The following is a 25,019-nucleotide window of genomic DNA, read 5'->3' on the forward strand; positions in this document are numbered from 1 at the left end:
AAGTAAATGCTACAGCACACAAATATAAAAGTACTGAGACAGTACAATATGGGTGCAATACTGCTTAGCGCTGTGATGTGAGGTTCAGCAGTGTCACAGCCTCAGGGAAGAAGCTCTTCCTGTGCCTGCTGGTGCGGGAGCGGAGGCTGCTGTCCCGCCTACCAGATAGGAGGAGAGTAAAAAGTCCATGGTTAGGGTGAGATGCATCCTTGATAATGCTTTTCGCCCTGCCCAGGCAGCGTTTATGGCAGATGTTCTCAATGATGGGCAATTGGGTGCCGATAATCCGCTGGGCAGTTTTCACCACACGCTGGAGTGCTTTGCGGTCCGATACGGGACAATTGCCATATCACACTGAGATGCAGTTGGTGAGTATGCTCTCAATGGTACAGCGGTAAAAGTATCCTGGGACAGAGGTGAGCTTTCTTGATGGTCTGCAGGAAATAAAGGCACTGTTGCGCCTTTTTGACCAGGATGGAGGAGTTCAGGGACCAGGTGAGATCCTTGGAAATGTGGACACCAAGGAATCTGAAGCTTGATACGTGCTCCACTACAGTTCCGTTGAAGTAGATGGGGATGTGAGTGTGGCTCCTAGCATGCCTGAAGTCCATAATGATCTCCTTGGTTTTCTGAGTGTTAAGGGCCAGGTTGTTGTCAGCACACCGCGCGGACAGGTGCTGGACCTCGTCCCTGTAGACCGTCTTATAATCCCCTCTGATCAGGCCAACCATCCTGGTGTCATCTGCGAACTTGACAATGGAGTTAGAACCATGTACAGGAACGCAGTCATAGGTGAAAAGGGAGTACAGAAGAGGGCTCAGCACACAGCCTTGAGGCACGCCGGTGTTCAGGGTGAGAGTGGAGGATGAGAGCTTGTCTAACTTAACTGATTGGGGTCTGTTAGTCAGAAAGTCCAAGGTCCAATTGCAGAGGGATGAGCTGATACCAAGCTGGCGAAGTTTGGCAATCAGCTTGGAGGGGATCACAGTATTGAATGCCGAACTAAAGTCAATGAACAACATTCTGATGTAAGAATTGGGGCTGTCCAGGTGGGTCACGGCAAAGTAAAGTTCCATGGAGATGGCTTCCTCTGTTGACCTGTTGGTGCGATAGGCAAATTGATGGGGGTCCAGGGTAGTGGGCTGACAGGATTTCAGATGTGATAGAACCAGTCTCTCAAAGCACTTTGCAATGATGGGAGTGAGCGCAACTGGGCGGAAGTCATTCAGGCCCGTGGCTGCTGCCTGCTTTACCAAAGCAGTAAAAGTGTAGACAGTGGGTGAAGGAGAGAGTGGTATCTGTGACGTGCTGAGCGGTGTCTATAACACTCCCCACTTTCTGACCGTGGGTGGATGAGGGGTATAGCAAGTCGTGATACAGTTCATCTGGATTCTCCAGTTCTGGCAACATCCTCATAAAATTTTCCATCCCTTCTGGTGGTAAGACATTCTTTTTCTGAGTTGACAGATGTCTCCTGGACAGTATTTCAGTACTAGCTAGTTACCCTATCAGAATCAGTTTTAATATCACTGGCATATGTCAGTGAAATTTGTTGTTTCACAGCTGCAATACTTTGCAATACGTAATAAAAATTATAAATTACAAAGATAACTATTTTTAAAATTAAATAAGTAGTGTGAAAAGAGAGCTAGATAAAGAAATATATATACAGGTAGTGTGCATGTACATTGTCCGTTCAGAGTTCTGAAGAAGCTGTTCCGGAAATATTGAGAGTGTATCTTCAGGCTCCTGTACCTCCTCCTTGATGGCAGTAATGAGAATAGGGCATGTCCTGGGCAATGTTGGGTAATTAATGATTGATAATGCCTTTTTGTGGGGTTACCTTTGAAGCTGTCCTGGATGGTGGGGAGGCTAGTGCCCATGATGGAGCTGGCAGAGTTTACAACTTTTTGTAGCTTTTCCTAATCCTGTGAAGTAGTCCGTCCATACCAGACGGTGATGCAACCAGTTAGAATGCTTTTCATGGTATATCTGTAGAAATTTGTAAGTGTCTTTGGTGTCATACCTAGTTTCCTCAAACTTAATTAAATCTACCCACTGTTATGCTTTCTAATGCCTAATCTCTGATGAGCTGAGATGGCAGGATTCCTCAGCAATGGGAACTTTCATAGTCTATACTCAATTCTATACTTGCAATCAAATGTATGTCCATCATAGTTCCTGAAATAGCAAAACAAATAAGAAAGGAAATACATTTTACAACATCTCATAATTTAAAGTAATCTCAAAAGGCTTTATAATCATTTAAATAGATTTAAATGTAATACAGCAATCACAGTATGCACTGCATGTTATTCTGTTGCAGAGATGGGGTTAAATAAACTTCGGCTTGGTCGGTGGGAAACACTTCCTTCCTCTTCAAAATATTCGAGCCGAAGGTCTCCCTGCATAGCCGTTTGCAGCAATAAATTCCACAGATTCACCACCCTCAGCTAAACAAAAGATAAATATTAGCTTTCTCTGTCACACATCCAGTAAAATGCATTGTTTGCATCAGTTCAATTCAGTGAGGATTGTGCTGGGTCAGCCGGCAAGTGTTACCACACTTCCATTGCTAACGTAGCAATTCTAATTTAATAACCCTAACTTGTCCGTCTTTAGAATGTGGGAGGAAGCCCATACAGTCACAAGGAGAACAAATAAACTCTTTACAGGCAGTCAACAGGAATTCTGCAGATGCTGGAAATTCAAGCAACACACATCAACGTTGCTGGTGAACGCAGCAGGCCAGGCAGCATCTCTAGGAAGAGGTACGGTCGACGTTTCAGGCCGAGACCCTTTGTCAGGACTAACTGAAGGAAGAGTTAGTAAGAGATTTGAAAGTGGGAGGGGGAGGGGGAGATCCAAAATGGTAGGAGAATACAGGAGGGGGAGGGATGGAGCCAAGAGCTGAACAGGTGATTGGCAAAGGGGATACGAGAGGATCATGGGACAGGAGGTCCGGGGAGAAAGATTTTTATACACACGTTCTTTCTCTCACTCTCCTTTTTCTCCCTCTGTCCCTCTGACTATACCCCTTCCCCATCCTCTGGTTCCCCCCCCCCACCTTGTCTTTCTCCCCGGACCTCCTGTCCCATGATCCTCTCATATCCCCTTTGCCAATCACCTGTCCAGCTCTTGGCTCCATCCTTCCCCCTCCTGTCTTCTCCTATCATTTTGGATCTCCCCCTCCCCCTCCCACTTTCAAATCTCTTACTAACTCTTCCTTCAGTTAGTCCTGACGAAGGGTCTCGGCCTGAAACGTCGACTGTACCTCTTCCTAGAGATGCTGCCTGGCTTGCTGCGTTCACCAGCAACTTTGATGTGTGTTCTTTACAGGCAGTGGCAGGTATTGAGTCCTGATTGGTGTTCGCTGGTGACATAGAGCGATGCAGTAACTGCAACACTACCATTCCACACCTCCTCATCTCTGTACTAAATGGACGTCCCTCTATACAGAGGCTGTGGCCTCTGGTCCTAGACTCTCTAGGATAGTAAAAGCTTTTTTAAAAATGTGTAAGTTAAAAGAGATACAAGAGTGGATTTAAAGAAAGTGAGGCTGAAGAAATAATAACAGGGGACAAGGAGATGGCAGATAAATTAAATGAGTATTTTGCATCAGTCTTCACTGTGGAAGACACCAGCAGTGTGCCAGATATTGAAGGGTGTGAGGGAAGAGAAGTGAGTGCAGTTACTATTACATGAGAGAAGATGCTCAAAAAGCTGAAGGACCTAAGGATACACAAGTCACCTGGACCAGATGAACTGCACCCTAGGGTTCTGAAAGAGGTAGCGGTAGGGATTGTGGAGGCGTTGGTGATGATCTTTCAAAGGGATCTGGCATGGTGCCAGAGGACTGGAAAACTGCAAATGTCACTCGATTCTTTAAGAAAGGTGAAGGGCAGCAGAAAGGAAATTATAGACCAGTTAGCCTGACCTCAATGGTTGGGAAGATGTTGGAATCAATTGTTAAGGATAAGGTTATTGAGTACTTGGTGACACAGGACAAGATAAGACAAAGGTAGCATGGTTTCCTTCGGGGAAAATCTTGCCTAACAAAGCTGTTGGAATATTTGAGGAGATCACAAGTAGGATAGATAAAGGGGATGTAGTGGATGTTGTATATTTGGACTTTCAGAAGACCTTTGACAAAGTGCCACACATTAGGCTGCTTACCAAGTTAAGAGCCTGTGGTATTACAGGCAAGTTGCTGGCATGACGTGAGCATTGGCTGATTGGTAGGAGGCCGCGAGTGGGAATAAAAGGATCCTTTTCTGGTTGGCTGCCAGTAACTAGTGGTTTTTCGCAGGCGTCGGTATTGTGACCGCTTCCTTTTATGCTGTATATCAATGATATAGATGATGGAATAGATGGCTTTGTTAGAAAATACATGGGTCATTCACTTTAGTAGTAGAAATAAATGTGCAGACTATTTTCTAAATGGGGAGAAAATCCAAAAATCTGAGATACAAAAGGATTTGCGAGTCCTTGTTCTGTACACTTTAATGGTTAACTTGCAGGTAGAGTCCGTGGTGAGAAAGGCAAATGCAATGTTGGAACTCATTTCAGGAGATCTAAAATACAAGAGCAAGGATGTGATGTTGAGGCTTTATAAGGCACTGGTGAGGACTCACCTTGTGTATTGTGAACAGTTTTGGGTGCCACATCTAAGAAAAGATGTGCTGGCATTGGAGAGGGTTTGGAGAAGGATCAGAAGAGGTTCACAAGTATGATTCCGGAAATGAAAGGGTGACCATGTGAGGAACGTTTAATAGCTCTGGGTCTGTACTCGCTGGAATTTAGACAGATGAGGGGGGATCTCATTGAAACCTTTCAAATGTTGGAAGGCCTAGACAGAGTAGATGTTGAAATGATGTTTCCCATGGTGGGGGAGTCTAGGACAAGAGGGCACACGCCCAGGATAGAGGGGCGTCCATTTAAAACAGAGATGCGGAGAAACTTCTTTAGCCAGGGGGTGGTGAACTTGTGGAATTTGTTGCTGCAGGCAGTTGTGAAGGCCAAGTCATTAGGTGTATTTAAGGCAGAGCTTGGTAGGCTCTTAATTGGACACGACATCAAAGGTTATAGGGAGAAGAATGGGGAGTGGTGCTGAGGAGGAGAGAAAAAGGATCAACCATGATTGAATGGTGGAGCAAACTCGATGAGCCAAATGACCTAATTCTGCTCCTATGTCTTATGGTTATATGATCTTATGGTCTCCCACTATCAGAAACAACCTCTCCATATCCACTCTAACTAAGCCTTTCAATGAGATGCCTCTTCATTCTTCTAAACTCTGGCAAGTACAGGCCAAGAGCCATCAAATACTTTATTCCTGTATGAATTTCTCTCACTGTACCATAACATAGTCTTTTATTCTTTTCTCATATGACCTGCCTTTTTTCTTCAGTGATGCAGCCTACTTAGACAACATGGTTGTATCCCTTTTTAACTATCTTTATCTACTTATTACTATCAGGAAGCAGCAAATATTAGATATCTGATCATTCTTGTATTCCCGTGCCCCATCTGTGTCACAGCAAATGATACTATCTCTGGCAGGAAGGAGAAAGGAATGAGGGTGGGGAGAAAATATCGCTTCATGTTTCATTTTATTCAAATACATTCCTTTACATCTTTGTATCACCTACAAACTGCTGGAGGAACCAGTAAGTCAGGCAGCATATATGGAGAGGAATTGAGAGTCAACGTTTTGGGATAAGACCCTTCATCAAGACTGGAAAGGAAGGGGAAAGAAGCCAAACTGAAAAGGTGGAATTCACCTTCCTGTCCTTTCAGATTACAACTTATTCAGCCCCTTACCTAATACCTATCTCCTCCTAGTAGGTAGGGACAGTGCGAATCTCATTCTTCCATTCATGTGCATCACTAATTAGATGACGAGGCATTTGGCTACCTTAAGAGACTTCGGGCAGGTGGGGCTCGTCAGCCTGGGACGGCAGCCTACCGGGGAGAAGGAAAACTCCGATTTTAAACCTCCACTGCCTTGCGGCATACCCAGCCATGGGAAAGGCTTCAGGAGTAAACCCCGAGGAAGAAATCCGGAGCTGGGGTCCTTACGGAAGTTTGATGTTGTTTACAACTTCACTCTGGCAACCTCTGCAACGACACTGGTGCCAAGCTGTATCGGCGCTTGCTCTTCCCTTGGACTACGTCAATGACGTTGTGAGGGGGAGCCCACTGCATAGGTAACAGCCGGTTCTTCAAATCTTCTCACCCAAGCTTGTGCCCTAGAGAGGACACAGTCCACCAGAGGCACAAATCCATGATCCCCTAGGATAGATGGCTGCCTACTATCTCCTCCTAACTTCTTACTTCATTCCCCTCTCTCTCATCTGATCTCACCTATCACATTCCAGCTATACCTTACACCTTACCCTTGTTATTCTGGCTTCTCTCCCCTTCCTTTCCAGTCCTGATGAAGGGTTTCAGCCTGAAATTTCAAGTTTATACCTCCCCATAGATGCTGCCTGATCTACTGAGTTCTTCCAGCATTGTGTGTTTCATCTAGGTTACCTCCAACCTGATTGCATGAACATTGATTTCTCCAACTTCAGGATTTTTTTCCCTCCCCCTTCCCTCTTCTTCATTTCCCCACTCTGGCTTTTTGCCTATTCTCTCCTGCCTATCACCTTCCCCAAATGCTTCTTCTCCTCCTACACTTCCTCCTATGATCGACCCTCCTTTCCTATCAGATTTCTTCTTTTCCGGCACTTTGCCTTGTTTACTTATCACTTCCCAGCTTCTTACTTCATCCCCCCTCCCCCACCCACTTGGCTTCACCTAACGCCTTCTAACTTGTCCTGCTTCCCATCCCCCCCCCAACCTTATTCTGACTTTACCCCCTTCCTTTCCAGTCCTGATGAAGGGTCTCCACCTGAAAGATCAACTGTTTATTCATTTGCATAGACGCTGCCTGACCAGTTGAGTTACTCCAAAGATGAACTGTTTATTCATTTGCATAGATGCTGCCTGACCAGTTGAGTTACTCCAGCACTTTGTGGGTGTTACTCTGGATTTCCAAGGTCTGCAGAATCCCTTGTGTTTACCTTTTCAGTGTCTTTAGAATCCCTTGTGTTTATCTGTACAGTTCACACATGATAAGTAGTTTTTAAATCAAGGCTCATAACTTTTGAACATTGCACTGCATTTCTACTTATAGCTATCCAGCAGACATTGGCTGAAACCCATCCACAAGCTCCTGAAATAGAAAGAATATTCCAGCAGTGACATTAAGAAGTAAGGACTCTCTGTATCAAGTGATAAAGGTTTAAACACAACTAACTCCTTGTGTAGAATTTGAAGAAAGCAGACAGCCTGGGTTCTGAACAGGTAAATCGTCACTGATTTTTAACTTTTATGGCTTAACAATGAGTAAATCTTGTTTGTAATTTTGCTACAACTTTTGTTTCACACAGTTTATTTGTCATTCTTCTGAAATGTAAATGTTACTATTGAAGCTTATCTGTCTCAAAGAATGGTATTTCAGGAAATTCTTAACTGAGGCTATGCACTTCTAGCAGCCTGTCACGGGTCATCACATCCTAAAGCTTAGTGTAGCCAGCAGAGTACTTTTAAAGTATAATATAGTAACCAATTTGCACACAATATTCATGGATCAAGGATAAGTTTTATCTAGCATATGCATTTATATGTATTAGGACCCTGATGGGAGTTATCTACAGACCTCCAAACAAAAGGTCAGGAAGCTGGATGCAAATTACAATGGGAGATAGGATAGGCAAGTAAAAAGGGAAATGCTACGATAGTGATGGGGGAATTTCAATATCTGAATCAGAATCAGGTTTAATATCACTGGCCTGTGTCGTGAAATTTGTTAACTCAGCAGCAGCAATTCAATGCGATACATAATATAGAAGAAAAATTATTATAATAAATAAATTCTGGTATACTATGGATTAAAAATCATGAAAAAAACTGAAATAATTTATATTAAAAACTGAGGTAGTATTTAAGGGTTCAATGTCCATTTAGTAAATTGGATGGTAGAGGGGAAGAAGCTGTTCCTGAATTGCTGAGTGTGTGCCTTCAGGCTTTTGTACCTCCTACCTGATGGTAACAGTGAGAAAAGGGCATGCCCTGGATGCTGGAGGTCCTTAATAATGGACGCTGCCTTTCTGAGACACCGCTCCTTGAAGATATCCTGGGTACTTTGTAGGCAAGTACCCAAGATGGAGCCAACTAAATTTACAACCCACTGCAGTTCTTTCAGTCCTGTGCAGTAGCCCCCTCCCCCATACCAGACAGTGATGCAGCCTGTCAGAATGCTCTCCACGGTACATCTATGAAAGTTTTTTAGTGTATTTGTTGATATACCAAATCCCCTCAAACTCCTAATGAAGTATAGTCGTTGTCTTGCCTTCTTTCTAAATTGATCTTGACACCCAGGAACTTGAAGCTGCTCACTCTCTCCACTTCTGATCCCTCTCTGAGGATTGGTATGTGTTCCTTCATCCTACCCTTCCTGAAGTCCACAATCAGCTCTTTCGTCTTACTGACGCTGAGTGCCAGGTTGTTGCTGCGACACCACTCCACTAGTTGGCATATCTCACTCCTGTACGCCCTCTCGTCACCACCTGAGATTCTACTAACAATGATTGTATTATCAGCAAATTTATAGATGGTATTTGAGCTATGCCTAGCCACACAGTCATCAGTATGGAGAGAGTAGAGCAGTGGACTAAGCACACAGCCCTGAGGTGTACCAGTGTTAATCGTCAGCAAGGAAGAGAAGTTATCACCAATCCACACAGGTTGTGGTCTTCCGGTTAGGAAGTCGAAGATCCAGTTGCGGAGGGAGGTGCAGAGGCCCGGGTTCTGTAACTTCTCAATCAGGATTGTAGGAATGATGGTATTAAGTGTTGAGGTATAGTCGATGAATAACATCCTGACGTACAGTGGCATGCAAAAGTTTGGGCACCCCTGGTCAAAATTTCTGTTACTGTGAATAGCTAGGCGAATAAAAGATGACCTGATTTCCAAAAGGCATAAAGTTAAAGATGACACATTTCTTCAATATTTTAAGCAAGATTACTTTTTTTATTTCCATCTTTTACAGTTTCAAAATAACAAAAAAGGAAAAGGGCCCAAAGCAAAAGTTTGGGCACCCTGCATTGTCAGTACATAGTAACACCCCCTTTGGCAAGTATCACAGCTTATAAGCGCTTTCTGTAGCCAGCTAAGTCTTTCAGTTCTTGTTTGGGGGAGTTTCGCCCATTCTTCCTTGCAAAAGGCTTCTAGTTCTGTGAGATTCTTGGGCTGTCTTGCATGCACTGCTCTTTCGAGGTCTATCCACAGATTTTCGATAATGTTTAGGTCGGGGGACTGTGAGGGCCATGGCAAAACCTTCAGCTTGCGCCTCTTGAGGTAGTCCATTGTGGATTTTGAGGTGTGTTTAGGATCATTATCCTGTTGTAGAAGTTATCCTCTTTTCATCTTCAGCTTTTTTTTTACAGACGGTATGATGTTTGCTTCCAGAATTTGCTGGTATTTAATTGAATTCATTCTTCCCTCTACCAGTAAATGTTCCCCATGCCACTGGCTGCAACACAAGCCCAAAGCATGATCGATCCACCCCCGTGCTTAACAGTTGGAGAGGTATTCTTTTCATGAAATTCTGCACCCTTTTTTCTCCAAACATACCTTTGCTCATTACGGCCAAAAAGTTCTATTTTAATTTCACCAGTCCACAGGACTTACTCCCAAAATGCATCAGGCTTACTTAGATGTTCCTTTGCAAACTTCTGACGCTGAATTTTGTGGTGAGAATACAGGAAAGGTTTTCTTCTGATGACTCTTCCATGAAGGTCATATTTGTGCAGGTGTCGCTGCACAGTAGAATGGTGCACCACCCCTCCAGAGTCTGCTAAATCTTCCTGAAGGTCTTTTGCAGTCAAACGGGGGTTTTCATTTGCCTTTCTAGCAATCCTGCGAGCAGTTCTCTCGGAAAGTTTTCTTGGTCTTCCAGACCTCAATTTGACCTCCACTGTTCCTGTTAACTGCTATTTCTTAATTACATTACGAACTGAGGAAATGGCTACCTGAAAACGCTTTGCTATCTTCTTATAGCCTTCTCCTGCTTTGTGGGCATCATTTATTTTAATTTTCAGAGTTCTAGGCAGCTGTTTAGAGGAGCCCATGGTTGCTGATTGTTGGGACAAGGTTTGAGGAGTGTATTATAAAGCTTTGAAATTTGCATCACCTGGCCTTTCCTAATGATGATTGTGAACAAGCCATAGCCCTAACAAGCTAATTAAGGTCTGAGACCTTGGTAAAAGTTATCTAAGAGTTCAAATCTCTTGGGGTGCCCAAACATTTGCTTGGTGCTCCTTTACTTTTTTCACTCTAAAATTGTACAAAACAAAAATAATACACTAATCTTGCTTAAAATGTTGAAAAGAATGTTTCATCTTTAACTTTATGCCTTTTGGAAATCAGTCATCTTTTACTTGCTTAGCTATTCACATTAACAGAAATTTTGACCAGGAGTGCCCAAACTTTTGCATGCCACTGTACGTGTTTGTGTTGTCCAGCTGGTCTAAAGCCACGTGAAGAGCCGTTGAGATTGCAACTGCCATTGATCTATTGTGGCGATAGGTAAGTTGCAGTGGGTCCAGGTCCTTGCTGAGGCAGGAGTTTAGTCTAGTCATGACCAACCTTTCAAAGAATTTCATCACTGTAGATGTGTGTGCTGCTGGGCGACAGTGGTTAAGGCAGCTCACAATATGATAGAATTCATCCGGCAGGTTGAGAGGGAGAAGATAAAGTCAGATGTATAAATATTACAGTGGAATAAAGGGAATTCCAGAGGCATGAGAGAGAAGCTGCCCAAAGTTGATTGGAAGAGCACGCAGAGATGACGGCAGAACAGCAATGGTTGGAATTTCTGGGAACAATTCGGAATGCGCAGGACAAGTATACCCCAAAGATGAAGAAGTATTTTAAAGGGAGGGTAAGGCAACTGTGGCTGACAAGGGAATTTGAAGACAGCTTAAAAGGAAAAGAGAGGGCATATAATATAGCAAAAATTAGTGGGAAGTTTTAGAGGATTGGGAATCTTAGAAACCAACAGTTTCTAAAAAACCAAAGGAGAGAAGAGATGAAATACAAAGGTAAGCTAACCAATAATATAAAAGAGGATACCAAAAGCTTTTTCAATTATATAAAGACTAAAAGAGGCAAGAGTGGATATTGCGCTGCTGGAAAATGATGATGAAGGTATAGTAATGGGGATCAAAGGAATGGTGGATGAACTTAATACTGTGCCTTGTAAAAGTATTCAGTCCCGACACTTTGTTCACATAATTGATCAATTTAACTGAGAATTTTTATGTGTGAATCACATTCTATTTTTTTCACAGTGGAGCCCAAAGAACAGGGAAAATTGTAAAGCATGAAAAACTAAAAATTCAAAAAGACTGAAATGTCAGCAGTTCAAAACTATTCATACCTCCTTGCTCAGTACTTAGTTGAACCACCTCTCACAATTATTACAGTCTTTTGGCTAAGTCTGTATGCTTTGCACAACATGATGGAGCAAGATTTGCCTATTAAGATTGCTCAATCTATGCCAGGTTAGTTGGGGAGTAGTGGTGGACAGCTGTCTTAATGTCTTGCCAGAGATGTTCAATCATGTTAAGGTCCGAACTCTGAGCTGGTCAAGGACATCAATTTTCTTAATTTGAAGCCACTCTATGCTTGCTCTAGCAGTGTGCTTTGGTCATTGTCCTGCTGAAAGACAGAATTCCTCCCCTGTTTAAGCTGTCTAACAGAGGCTAGCAGGTTTTTATCCATGATCTCATTCATCTTCCCATCATTCCTGACCAGATTTCCAGTCCTTGCTACTGAAAGTATTCCCATCGTATGATGCTACCTCCACCATACTTTACAGTAGGGATGGTATTGAGAGTCGAAAAACACATATCCTTAGGCAAACTTTTAAACCAGCGCAGCATTCTCTCTTCCACTGTCTTAAACAGGAATTGCACCAGCAACCAGAGTTGCTTCAAGATTCGTCATTTGAGTAGCAATAGGTTTTTCAATCACCTTAAAACGATGTTACTAACTGTACAGTCCATACTGTATAGAAGGAGGAATCCAATAGGAGAGGAGAGTGGACTGTGGTGGAAAGGGAAGTTGAGGGGGGCACCAGGAGGAGATGATAGGCAGGTGAGAAGAAGAGGTAAAATGCCAGAGTGGGGAAATGAAGAAGAAGGAAGCGGGAGGGAAAAGAAATTACCAGAAGTTGGAGAAATCAGTGTCCATGCCTTCAGCTTGAAGGCTACCCAGATGGAATATGATGTGTTGCTTCTTCACCCTGAGAGCAGCCTCATTGTGGCAGAAGAGGAAGCCATGGACCAATATGTTGGAACAGGGAATATGGATTGGAAACTGATGCCGCAATGTATTGTGACTTAGACACATGCTTTTACAACTGGAAGGATGTGCTGTGCCTGTTTAGTGGCTACCTAGAGTCAACTATACAGTATAAAGCAGGGTAATTGACCACAAGAGTGCAAAAATGTCAGTCGGCGAGCCTGGAGTTCAGGATACCATAGTCCAGCCGTCAGTACCCAGAAGACTGAAAGTTGAAGCAGGATGCCAGAGACTGGAGGCTGGAGGGGCATAGGCAGAGACACCCCAGGGTTGGGGAATCAAGTACCAGAGGGCATAGGTTTAAAGTGAGAGTGGAGGGATTTAAGAGGGACTTGAGGGGCAACTTTTTCACCCAGAGGATGATGAGTATATGGAATAAACTGCCAAAGGAAGTGGGTGAGGCAGGTGTAATAGTATCATTTTAAGAAACATTTGGATAGCTGGATGGAGGGGAGGGCCCTGGAGGGATATGGCCCGAATGCAGGAAATTGGACTAGATGGGTGGGCATCATGGATGGCATTGACTGGTTGTGCCAAAGGACCTGTATCTATGCTCTGACTCTTTGAGCTTATGTTCTGACCATAGAACAGCAGAGTTATTGAATACAGTATTTTTATCTGTTTTATCTAATGGCTGCCACATTTCCAACTTGTGAACTGTTCAGGGTGCGGACAATTCTCAGGAAAAGAATAGGCCAGGGGAAGAACTCTAGGGGAATAGATGGATAGACATACATTAGGACGCTAAATAGCTTCAATCAATTCCACCCACAATCCAAAGACCTACCAGTTGGTAGGTTAATTGGTCATTGTAAATTGTCCTGTGGCCGGCTGGTGCCTCAACGACATTGGCGCCGGACCCGGGAGTGGAGGTTCCCGGGTTCGAAACTAGTCGGGTCCACCTCTGAGTACGCTTTCCATCCGTGCCGGGCTGAGTGTCGAGACCGCAACTCGACCTCGTAAAACAAAGGGAAAATACTGCGAAAATGTCTGTGTGAGGAGTGGCTCGCCACACAGTCTCTCTCTCTCTCTCTCGCTCCGCGCCCTGTAAAAAGCCACGAAAAATCCATCATCATGGATGTACACAGACGCACAGACTCGCATGCACGCAGGCACACGCCAAAAAAAAAAGTAAATTGTCCTGTGAGTAGGTTAGGATTAAGTAGGTGGTTTGCTGGACAGTGTGGCTCATTGGGCTGGAAGGGCCTGTTCTGCTCTGTTGCTCTTAAATAAATACATACATACATATATGTAGACATACGGACAGACGTACCAGAACGGCTTAAGGATGAGTGATCTCCTGTGTATTGTGGATTTTTTAATATTGTTTATTAGTAACCATGATGTGGACTTCTCTGTCAAGGTTAGCTTTCACTGTTTAGCCATCTGTGCTGCTTAAAAGCGGATTTTTAGATTGTATCAGCAGGCAGATAAAAGGCAGCCCACATTACTATAAACTGACCGTGCAACTTACTGTCTAAGCGAAATCGTGTGGTTATTCCCACTGTGCTGTTTTAATGTCAGACTGAGGATCTCTTCCAGGTCCTGCTCCCTTACCACCATGAAGTCTCCACAGATAGCTTCACTCTCGTGGGGTCGGATGAAGGTGCAGGACTGTCCCACAGCCTATAAGGATTGCAAGGTCTGGCCAGGCGGGAGTCGGCCCTGGGACTGGAGAGAGACGGGTACAGATGTAAGTCAGAGTGCGTGCAGCGTGAAAGAGGAAGGAGTTGGAGCAATTCACTCTTTTACCCTGTGGTTGGTGGGGGGGCAGGAAGGAGGGAGGGAGGGGGAGAGGGAGAAGGAGAAGGAACAAAAGCAGTTCATCCATGTCAACCACATGAGATTCAAATGAGATTCTGATTCATCTATTTGTCACACGCACAGTGAAATTCGTCATTTGCATTAACAAAGAACCCCAGGATGTGCTGGAGGTTGCCTACAAGGGTCGCCTCACATTCCATTGCCAATATAATATGCCCATGTTTGCCAAGTTAATCCCATTTGCGCATGTTTTGCCCCTTTCCCTCTAAACCTTTTCTATTCACATTCTTGTCCAAATATATTTTAAATACATAGCAGATGCATAAGAGTTGGAGGTGATGTATTAGCATGGATTGAGGATTGGTTAACTAATAGAAAGCAGAGAGTTGGGATACATGGGTGTTACTCTGGTTGGCAATCAGTGGTAAGCTGTGTGCTGTAGGGGTCAGTGCTGGGCCTGTAACCGTGTTCATGATATACATTAATGATCTGGAAGTGGGGACCGAGTGTAGTGTATCTGAGTTTGCTGATGATACTAAATTGAGTGGAAAAGCAAATTGTGCAGAAGATAGGGAGAATCTACAGAGAGATATAGATAGGTTGAGTGGGCAAGGGTCTGGCAGATGGAGTACAATATTGGTAAATACGAGGTCATCCACTTTGGAAGAAAAAATGAAAGAGCAGATTATTATTTAAATTGTAAAACATTGCAGCATGCTGCTGTGCAGAGGGACGTGGGAGTGCTTGTGCATGAATCACAAAAGGTTGGTGTGCAGGTGCAGCAGGCTATCAAGAAGGCAAATGGGATGTTGGCCTTCATTGCGAGAGAGATTGAATCTAAGAGCAGGGAGGTTATGCTGCAACTGTACAGGGTACTGGTGAGGCCGCACCTGGAGAACTGCATGCAGTTCTGGTCCCCTTACTTGAAGAAGAATATACTGGCTTTGGAGGCAGTGCAGAGGAGGTTCACCAGGTTGATTCCAGAGATGAGGATTATGAGGAGAGATTGAGTCACCTGAAACTATACTCACTGGAATTCAAAAGAATGAGAGGAGATCTTATAGAGCCACATAAAATATATAAGATGATCTGATAGAGGTGTACAAGATGATGAGAGGCATAGATCGTGTGGATAGTCAGAGGCTTTATCCCAGGGCTGAAATGGCTAGCACAAGAGGGCACCGTTTTAAGGTGCTTGGAAGTAGGTACAGAGGAGATGTCAGGGGTAAGTTTTTTATGCAGAGAGTGGGGAGTGTGTGGAATGGGCTGCCGGCAATGGTGGTAGAGGTGGATATGATTGGGTCTTTTAAGAGACTCCCGGATAGGTGCATGGAGCTTAGAAAAATAGAGGGTTATGGGTAACCCTCGGTAATTTCTAAGGACATGTTCGGCACAGCTTTGTGGGCCGAAGGGCCTGTATTGTACTGTAGGTTTTTCTATGTTTCTAATTACGAAAGGGATAGATAAGCTAGAGGCAGGAAAGTTGTTTCCACTGGTGGGTGAGACTAGAACTAGGGGTCATAGCCTCAAGATTCAGAGGAGTAGATTTAGGAGAGAGATGAGGAGCAACTGCTGTTCCCAAAGAGTGGTGAATCTGTGGAGTTCTGTGCCCAATGAAGCAGTGGAGGCTACATCAATAAATATATTTAAGACAAGGTTGGATAGATTTTTGCATAATAGGGGAATTAAGGGTTATAGGGAAAAGGCAAGTAGGTGGAGATGAGTCCATGGCCAGATCAGCCATGATCGTATTGCATGTGGAGCAGGCTCGACAGGCCAGATGGCCTACTCCTACTGTTTCTTAAATGTTGTTATTCTACCCGCTTGAACCATTTCCTCTGGTGACTTGTTCCATTATAGAGCAGTGAATATGAAATCACATTCACTGCAATGAACAGCAATTTCTCCATCTTCCCCCGTTCTCTTTTTTTTTTACCATTCTCTATTCTGGTTCCCCTATCACACTTTCCCTTCTCACCTACCCATCACCTCCCTCCTAAAGCAACATCCATCTTCAAGAACACCCACCATCTTCTTGCTGCTGTCATCAGGAAGGAGATACGCAGCATCATGTTCAGGAACAGTTATTGCCCTTTAATCATCAGGCTCCTGAACCAGCATGGGCAACTTCACTCACCTCAACTCTGAATTGTTTCCACAACCTATGGACTCAATTTTAAGGACTCTTCATCTCATGTTCTCTGTATATTTTCGCATAATTTGTCTTCTTTTGCACATAGTTTCTTTGTTAAGTCTTTGTTTATGCATAGTTTTTCATAAATTCTATTATATTTATATATTTCCCCATAAATGCCTGCAAGAAAATGAATCTCAAGGTAGTATATGGTGACATATATGTATTTTGATAATAAATTCATGTTTATTGTCATTTGACTGTGCATATATACAAGCAAATGAACGACATTTCTCTGGACCACGGTGCTCCCAAATAAATATAGCACACACAGCACCTAAAACAAAACATTATTACAAATAAGTTAATAAAATATAATTCAAAACGCATGTAGTAAAGCACACCACAGTACAAGACCTTGGTTGGTGGCAGGATGTTCATTCGTCTGAGGGAAGAAGTTGTTATCCAGTCTGACGGTCATAGTCCTGATGTTCCTGTACCTCTTTCCTGATGGTAGTGGGTCACAGATTGTGGGATGGGTGGTAGGGATGCTCAACAATGCTTCTGGCTCCTCGTATACAACACTACTAGTAAATGTCACAAATAGGGGAGGTCGATCTAGGTGATCCTCCGATGGGTTTTACTATCCTGTGTTGGGACTTGCAGTCTGATAGCTTGCAGCTTCTATAACCACACAATGATGCAACTAATTTCCCCCGGGATCAACCAATTTCTCCCGGGATCAATAAAGTATGACTATGAACCAGACAGGACATCTCGATGGTGCTCATGTAGAACGGTATTAGAATGGGGGTGGGGGAGGAGCCTTCCACACCCAAATCTCCACAAAGATAAAGTGAAAGTAACTTTGACTTTGCTGGTCCACTGAACTCTTCCATCAGATTCCTGCTTCTTCAACCCTTTGCCTCTTCCACCTATCCCTTCCCAGCTTCTTGCTTCATCCTCCTCCCCACCCACCCACCTTCCCCCATCCCCTGTCACTTCCCAGCTTGTACTCCTTCCCCTCACCCCACCTTCTGCTTTCCTTTCCAGACTGGATGAAGGATTGAAACAGCAACTATTTATCCCTCTGCATGGATGCTGCCTGACCTGCCGAGCTCCTCCAGCATTTTGTGTTCATTAGAATCAAAAGCATAGATGTAACCATTTACCCAGAGGGTGTTGGCTGGAATAAATGCACTCTACAAGATTCCTTCCAGTACTTTTTCTGAAATTGTCTGCGCATGTTTTTCAAGAAAATATTCAGTTTCCTGGTTAGTGCATCATCTAACCTTCCTAGCACTGCTGATGTACACCCAGTGGTCACTTTAGTAGGTACAGGATTGGAACCCAGTCTGGTCTTCTGTAGCCCATGCATGTCAAGCTTCAATGTGTTGTGAGTTCAGACATGCTCTTCAGCATACCACTGTATGGCTATTTGAGTTACTGTCACCTTCCTGTCAGCTTAAACCAGTCTGGCCATTCTCATCTAACCTCTCTCATCAACAAGGTGTTTTCTCCCACAAAGCTACTGCTCACTGGATGATTTTTGTTTTTTGCACCTCCCTCTGTAATATATTTTGTGTGAAAATCCCAGGAGAGCAGCAGTTTCAGAAGCACTCATATTACACCGTCTGGCACCAACAATCATTCCATGGTCAGTCACTTAGATCACATTTCTTCCCCATTCTGATATTTGGTCCAAGCAGCAATTGAACTTCTTGACCATGTCTGCATACTTTAATGCATTGAGTTGCTGCCACATGATTGGCTGATTAGATGCTTGCATTAATGAGCAGGGGTACTGGTGTCCCTAATAAGGTGGCCACTGAGGGTATAGCTTCAGTTTACTGTCTTAAAGAGTGGGGGTCACATTTGCTCCCTGAACCACAGTTCAGATTCAGACTTGGTGTTCAATTTTCCAGAATAAAGTTCAAAGTACATTTATTATCAAAGTATGAAAACAGAATACCACTGTGAGATTCATCCTTCCCCAGGCAGCCACAGAACAAAGAAACGTCACAGAACCCGGTTCTAGAAAAACATCCAACACCCAACATGCAAAAAAAGAACAAGTTGCACAAATTCAAAAAGCGAGTGGAACAACACATAGAATATCAAAAATCAAACCAGGAGTCCAGGAGTATTCAGTTTGAGACTATAAGATGTAGGAGCTGAATTAGGCCATTTGGCTCATCGAGTCTGCTCTGCCATTTCATGTTGGCTGATCTGTTTTTGCCATCAGCCCCAATCTCCTGCCTTCTCTCCGTATCCTTTCATGTTCTGATTAATTAAGAACCTATCAAACTCCACTTTGAATGTATCCAATGACTTAGCCTCCACAGCTGCCTGTGGCAATGAATTCCACAGGCTCAACACCCTCTGGCCAAAGAAATTCCTTCTCATCTCCATTCTAAAAGGATGCCCCTCTACTCTAGTTCAGTTCAGCGGCGCTAGCCAACTGCAGGCAGCAGAGCCAGTCTTCACCAAAGCGCTGCAGTTCCCAAGCTGCTCAAAAACAGCAAAAAAAAGAGTAACCAGAATCCAGTAACATGTGCAACATGAACCTCAAGGTGCTGAACTTCTTGTCAGGATTGCCTCCCAATGAGCCACAGCTGACAAGTGAAAACAAGAAAGAAAAGTTTTAACAAGTCCCTTAATGGTTGTTCACTCTCCTGTTTAGCACCACCCTGGCGTGCAGGCATCTGACCTGGAGGAAATCATTAACAAGGGGATTGAGACACTAGTTATCGGCTGTGGAATGAGCCAGGCTTTGCAGGTGAGTGTTTTATTGAAATGGTTGACTGCACTTTGACATAATCATTCCTCAATTGAATGGGGCAGTAGTGGTGCCTGGTAGAACAATGGAAATCACGGCAATCCTGTGCACTGAGGAGAATAAGGACATCCTGGAGTTTGGAAGGCTAGATCCTGGATGTCTGTATAAAGGAGGGTGTGGGTGAATGGTATCCACAGTAACCTAGGCAGAGAATATGCGGAAGGGGCAGTGAGCCAACAGTGTTAATCCACAGCAATGTATCTACCCTAAGGACCATAAGACAGGAGCAGAATTAGATCATTCGGCCCATCGAGTCTGCTTCGGTTGTTCTTCAGACCAAATATCAGAATGAGGAAGAAATGTGACCTAAGTGACTTTGACTGTTGTTGCCATATGGGGTGATTTGAGTACCTCAGAAACTGCTGATTTCCTGTGATTTTCATGCATAACAGTCTCTAGAATTTACAGAGAATGGTGTGAAAAACAAAAAAAAATCCATTGAGTGGCAGTTCTGTAGATGAAAACACTTTGTTTATGAGAGAGGTCAGAAGCGAATAGCCAGACTGGTTCAAGCTGACAGGAAGATGACAGTAACTCAAATAACCATGCATCACAACAGTGAGGCACAAAAGAGCATCTCAATACATGACATGTCGAACCTTGAAGTGGATGGGCTACAGCAGCAGAAGAATACGAATGTAAACTAAGCGGCCACTTTATAAGGTACAGGAGGTACCAATAGAATACTGACCAAGTATATACCAAGGTTAAAATTCCTTCCCAGCAATAAGGGGATTTAAACTCAGGAATGTCAACTAAATTTGGGGTTTTAATATCCAAGGACCACCAGACTCAAATACAGTTACTTTCCCCAAACAATAAATCTGATCAACACCTTCACCCACTAACCTACCCACAACCATCACTATTTTACCAGTGTAGACACTACTGTGCCTAGCGTCATTTTGTAGACATACAGTCAATCTATGTATATTACCTATCTTATGATTTACACTTATTGTGTCCTTTGTCTTACTGTATTTGTTGTGCTGCATCGGATCCAGAATAACAATTATTTATTTCTCTTTTACACTTGTTTACGGGAAAGTATATTAAAGAATCTTGAGTCTTGAAAATGCTTAGCACTGTAATGATTGATGACTATCTTTCAGGGAAGGAGGGAAATTCCCTGCTTTCCAGCCTTGGCATCCTGTGAATGAATAAATTGATTTAAAAATCAAATCAGATGACCAAACACTTTAGTTATACAGGGTGTTACTGCAAATTTCGTTTGCCACTTTACGTCATTTAGCATTAAACCATGGAACAGTACAGCAAAACAACAGGCTCCTTGGCCCTTGATGCTGTGCAGTTCTAATTAAACTAACGATGCCTAATGACACTAATCCCTTTGGCCTGTACATGGTCCATATCCTTCTGTTCTGTGTACATTCATATGCCCATCTAAGACCTGCTTAAACACATCTCTCATATCTGCCCCCACATTACAGGCACCCTCCATTCGTTCGTTATGTGCCATGTTGTATAACATGGACGATCATGGTCTTTTGACCATGATTGTTTTTGGCAAACTTTTCTGCAGAAGTGGTTTACCTTTGCCAACTTCTGGACAGTATCTTTACAAGGCAGGTGACCCCAGCCATTATCACCACTCTTCAGAGATTGTCTGCTTGGTATCAGTGGTCACATAACCAGGACTTGTGATATGCACCGGCTGCTTATACGACCATCCACCACCTGCTCCCATGGCTTCACATTACCCCAGTTGGGGGACTAAGCAGATGATACATCTTGCCCAAGGGTGACCTGCAGGTTAACAGAGGGAAGGAGCTCCTTACACCTCCTTTGGTAGAGATGTATCTCCACCCTACCACCCAAGGTACCCTGCACTGTCTGCAAAAAAACCTTGCTCTGTACATCTCCATTAAACTTTCCCTCTTTTACCTTAAATGCATACCCTAGTGCAGGGGTTCCCAACCTTTTTTATGCCATGGACCACTACCATTAAGCAAAGGGTCCATGGACCCCACGTTGGGAACCCTTGCCCTTATGTATTGGGCATTTTGACCCTGGGAAAAAGGACCAGCTATCTGTCTGTTTCTCTCATGATTTTATATACTTCTATCAAGCGTCTGATGCTCCAGAGAAAACAACCCAAGTTTGTCCAACCTGTCATCCAAGTGTGAACCTCTTTTGTACCTTCTCCAAGGCTGCCACATCTTTCCAATAACGGGGCAACCAGAATTGAGAGCAATATTCAAAGATAAAAATGAGCTTGTCACATGTATATAAAAACATACAGTGAAATGCATTATTTGTGTCAACAACCAACACAGTCCGAGGATGTGCCGGCGGGGGGGGGGGGTGGGGTGCGGGGAGCAGTCCACTAGTGGTACCATCATAACGTACTCACAACTCAAAAAACTCTAACCCGTATGTCTTTGGACGTAGGAGGAAAGCAGAGCACCTGGAGGAAACCCATGTGGTTGCAGGGAGAGCGTACAAACTCTTTACGGACAGCAGCAGGAATTGTACCCTGAACACTGGTGCTGTAATGTGTTATGGTAACCACTATGCTACTGTACTATCCCAGACGCAGCACCATTTAGTGAAGTTTGGATTATAAACAGGAAATAGTTTCTAGAACCTGTCGGACTGAACCTCCTTAGCTGTTATTAGCTCCAGCTCAGGGAGTGAAGTTAGAGTGAAAATACGACATCTCATCAGAGAAGGGAATTGCAAGTACATAGCACCATCACAAGGTGGCAGCAGTTCCCACCCTCCCAATAGTTCCGCTTCAGAGCTGAAGTGTTCCAACTTTCCTCTCGTTGACCCAGTTCAAAGTATATATATTATCAAAGTATGTATATACAAACATGAGATTTGTCTGCTTACAGACAGCCACAAAGCAAGAAACCCGAAAGGACCCAATTTTAAGAAAGATCAACCGCCAATGCAGACAGAAAGAGAAAAAAAACACAAATCACGCAAACAATAGAAGCAACAACATTCCGAATCAAATTGAGTCCTTGAGGAGCCTGGAGCAGGCCCAAGGCCTAGGTCTCAGTTCATCATATTAGCGGGGCAAATTGCTACAAAGCTCACAGACATGTAGCACAGCAGCCGGGGCAGTCTCACAGCCTCAGCACAGTAAAGAGAGAAATTAGCACGTGGGAGAGCGAGTGAAATCAGCCTGACTGTTGCCTCTAATCCTGACACCCTGCCTTTCCAGTCTATCTGAGCTGGCATTTAAATTGTCCAAACAGCAGATTGTGCCTTGCTTTAGGACCTGGGCCCTGTCGCAGTGATACACTCTAGCCTAGACCTCACCACCCAACCTGAAACTGTTCTCGACCTCTCCACATCAGTTCAGCACTTGGAGAAATCCAGTGTTGCACCCGGGTTAGTTGGACATGCATCCCAACTAAGATATTTAAATTAAATATCTTCGCATTGGTCTGAAATCAACCCTGTGCTGAATCCCTTAAATAACACAGGAGTCAGGAGGTACAGGAGCCTTAGGTTCAGGAATAGTTATTACCCTACAACCACGAGGCTCCTGAACTAGGGTGGAGAGCTTCACTCACCTCAACAATGGACTGAGTTCACAGCCTATGGATTCACTTTCAACAGTGACTTTGTTTCAGTACAACAATGATTGTGTTACAGAAGCATTTTATTGGCTGTGAATGCTGTAGATTATAGAACATAGAACATTACAACACTATGCAGGTATTCCTCCATGGACAGTCCCAAGATCGGCTGCAGAAGGTGGAGGGTTGGGCAGAGGACTAGCAATCCCATCCCATAAAAACCCAGTGCCAAGAGAAGCTCCAAAGTCCCCATCCCTGGGAAAGAAGGATCTCTGCCATGCAGACATGAGATGGGCCACCCTGGGGACGACTTGAAAGACTGGCTCAGGACAGAGGGCTCTGGACTGTTGTTAGCAGCTAATGCCTCAGTAGGCATGATGGGCTTAAGAAGAAGAAGACAACGGGCTGTTTGGACTACAATGCTGCGCCAATCTGTGGCAGCAACTCAATGCATTAAGGTATGCAGACATGGTCAAGAGGTTCAATTGCTGCTTGGACCAAATATCAGAATGGGGAAGAAATGTGATCTAAGTGACTGACCGTGGAATAATTGTTGGTGCCATACGGTGTAATATGAGTGCTTCTGAAACTGCTGCTCTCCTGGGATTTTCACACAAAACATTTTACAGAGAGTGGTGCAAAAAACAAAAATCATCCAGTGAGCAGTAGTTTTGTGGGAGAAAACACCTTGTTAATGAGAGAGGTTAGCTGAGAATAGCCAGACTGGTTTAAGCTGACAGGAAGGTGACAGTAACTCAAATAGCCATACAGTGGTATGCTGAAGAGCATGTCTGAACTCACAACACATTGAAGCTTGACATGCATGGGCTACAGAAGACCAGACTGGGTTCCAATCCTGTACCTACTAAAGTGACCACTGGGTGTACATCAGCAGTGCTAGGAAGGTTAGATGATGCACTAACCAGGAAACTGAATATTTTCTTGAAAAACATGTGCTGACAATTTCAGAAAAAGTACTGGAAGGAATCTTGTAGAGTGCATTTATTCCAGCCAACACCCTCTGGGTAAATGGTTACATCTATGCTTTTGATTCTAATGAGCAACAAACACAAAATGCTGGAGGAGCTCAGCAGGTCAGGCAGCATCAATGCAGAGGGATAAATAGTTGTTGTTTCAATCCTTCATCCAGTCTGGAAAGGAAAGCAGAAGGTGGGGTGAGGGGAAGGAGTACAAGCTGGGAAGTGACAGGGGATGGGGGAAGGTGGGTGGGTGGGGAGGAGGATGAAGCAAGAAGCTGGGAAGGGATAGGTGGAAGAGGCAAAGGGTTGAAGAAGCAGGAATCTGATGGAAGAGTTCAGTGGACCGGCAAAGTCAAAGTTACTTTCATACAACCATTGTTGGTAGAATCTCAGGTGGTGACGAGAGGGCATACAGGAGTGAGATATGCCAACTAGTGGAATGGTGTCGCAGCAACAACCTGGCACTCAACGTCAGTAAGACGAAAGAGCTGATTGTGGACTTCAAGGCTAAGACAAAGGAACACATACCAATCCTCATAGAGGGATCAGAAGTGGAGAGAGTGAGCAGTTTCAAGTTCCTGGGTGTCAAGATCTCTGAGGATCTAACCTGGTCCCAACATATTGATGTAGTCATAAAGAAGGCAAGATAGTGGCTATACTTTATTAGGAGTTTGAAGCAATTTGGCATGTCAACAAATTCTCTCAGAAACCTCTATAGTTGTACCATGGAGAGCATGCTGACAGACTGCATCACTGTCTGGTATGGGGGAGCTACTGCACAGGACCGAAAGAAGCTGCAGAAGGTTGTAAATCTAGTCAGCTATATCTTGGGCACTAGCCTACAAAGTCCCCAGGACATCTTTAGGGAGCAGTGTCTGAGAAAGGCAGCGTCCATTATTAAAGACCTCCAGCACCCAGGGCATGCCCTTTTCTCACTGTTACCATCAAGTAGGAGATACAGAAGCCTGAAGGCACACACTCAGTGATTCAGGAACAGCTTTGTCCTTTCTGCCATCCGATTCCTAAATGGACTTTGAAGCTTTGGACACTACCTCACTTTTTTTCAATATGCAGTATTTCTGTTTTTGCACATTGTTTAATAATGTATTCAATATATTGAATTGATTTACTTGTTTATTATTCTGTTTTATTTTATTTATTATTTTTTTTTCTCTCTCTCTGCTAGATTATGTATTGCATTGAATTGCTGCTGCTAAGTTAACAAATTTCACGCCACATGCCGGTGATAATAAACCTGATTCTGATTCTGGGAGAGGTGGTACTGAGGGAGGATTACTTTGGGAGAGGTGGTACTGAGGGGGGGTCACTGT

At 43.9% G+C, this 25,019-nt stretch overlaps 1 protein-coding gene across 2 annotated transcripts in view; it reads left to right on the forward strand.

Annotated features, from left to right (window-relative positions):
- The window catches only part of aamdc (adipogenesis associated, Mth938 domain containing), a 36,527-nt gene that overhangs the window by 4,250 nt on the left and 7,258 nt on the right, over positions 1-25,019 (forward strand). The window contains exons 2-4 of one of the 2 annotated variants that reach the window (XM_063054677.1): positions 7,184-7,353; positions 13,942-14,110; positions 18,999-19,094. In XM_063054677.1, coding sequence (XP_062910747.1) covers positions 13,979-14,110; positions 18,999-19,094 — 228 coding nt within the window. In that variant the 5' untranslated portion in view covers positions 7,184-7,353; positions 13,942-13,978. The remainder of the gene's footprint in view (positions 1-7,183; positions 7,354-13,941; positions 14,111-18,998; positions 19,095-25,019) is intronic. The other variant, XM_063054676.1, reaches the window with a different exon arrangement.

This window comes from Mobula hypostoma, chromosome 7, assembly GCF_963921235.1.
Source record: "Mobula hypostoma chromosome 7, sMobHyp1.1, whole genome shotgun sequence".
Classification (NCBI taxonomy): domain Eukaryota; kingdom Metazoa; phylum Chordata; class Chondrichthyes; order Myliobatiformes; family Myliobatidae; genus Mobula; species Mobula hypostoma.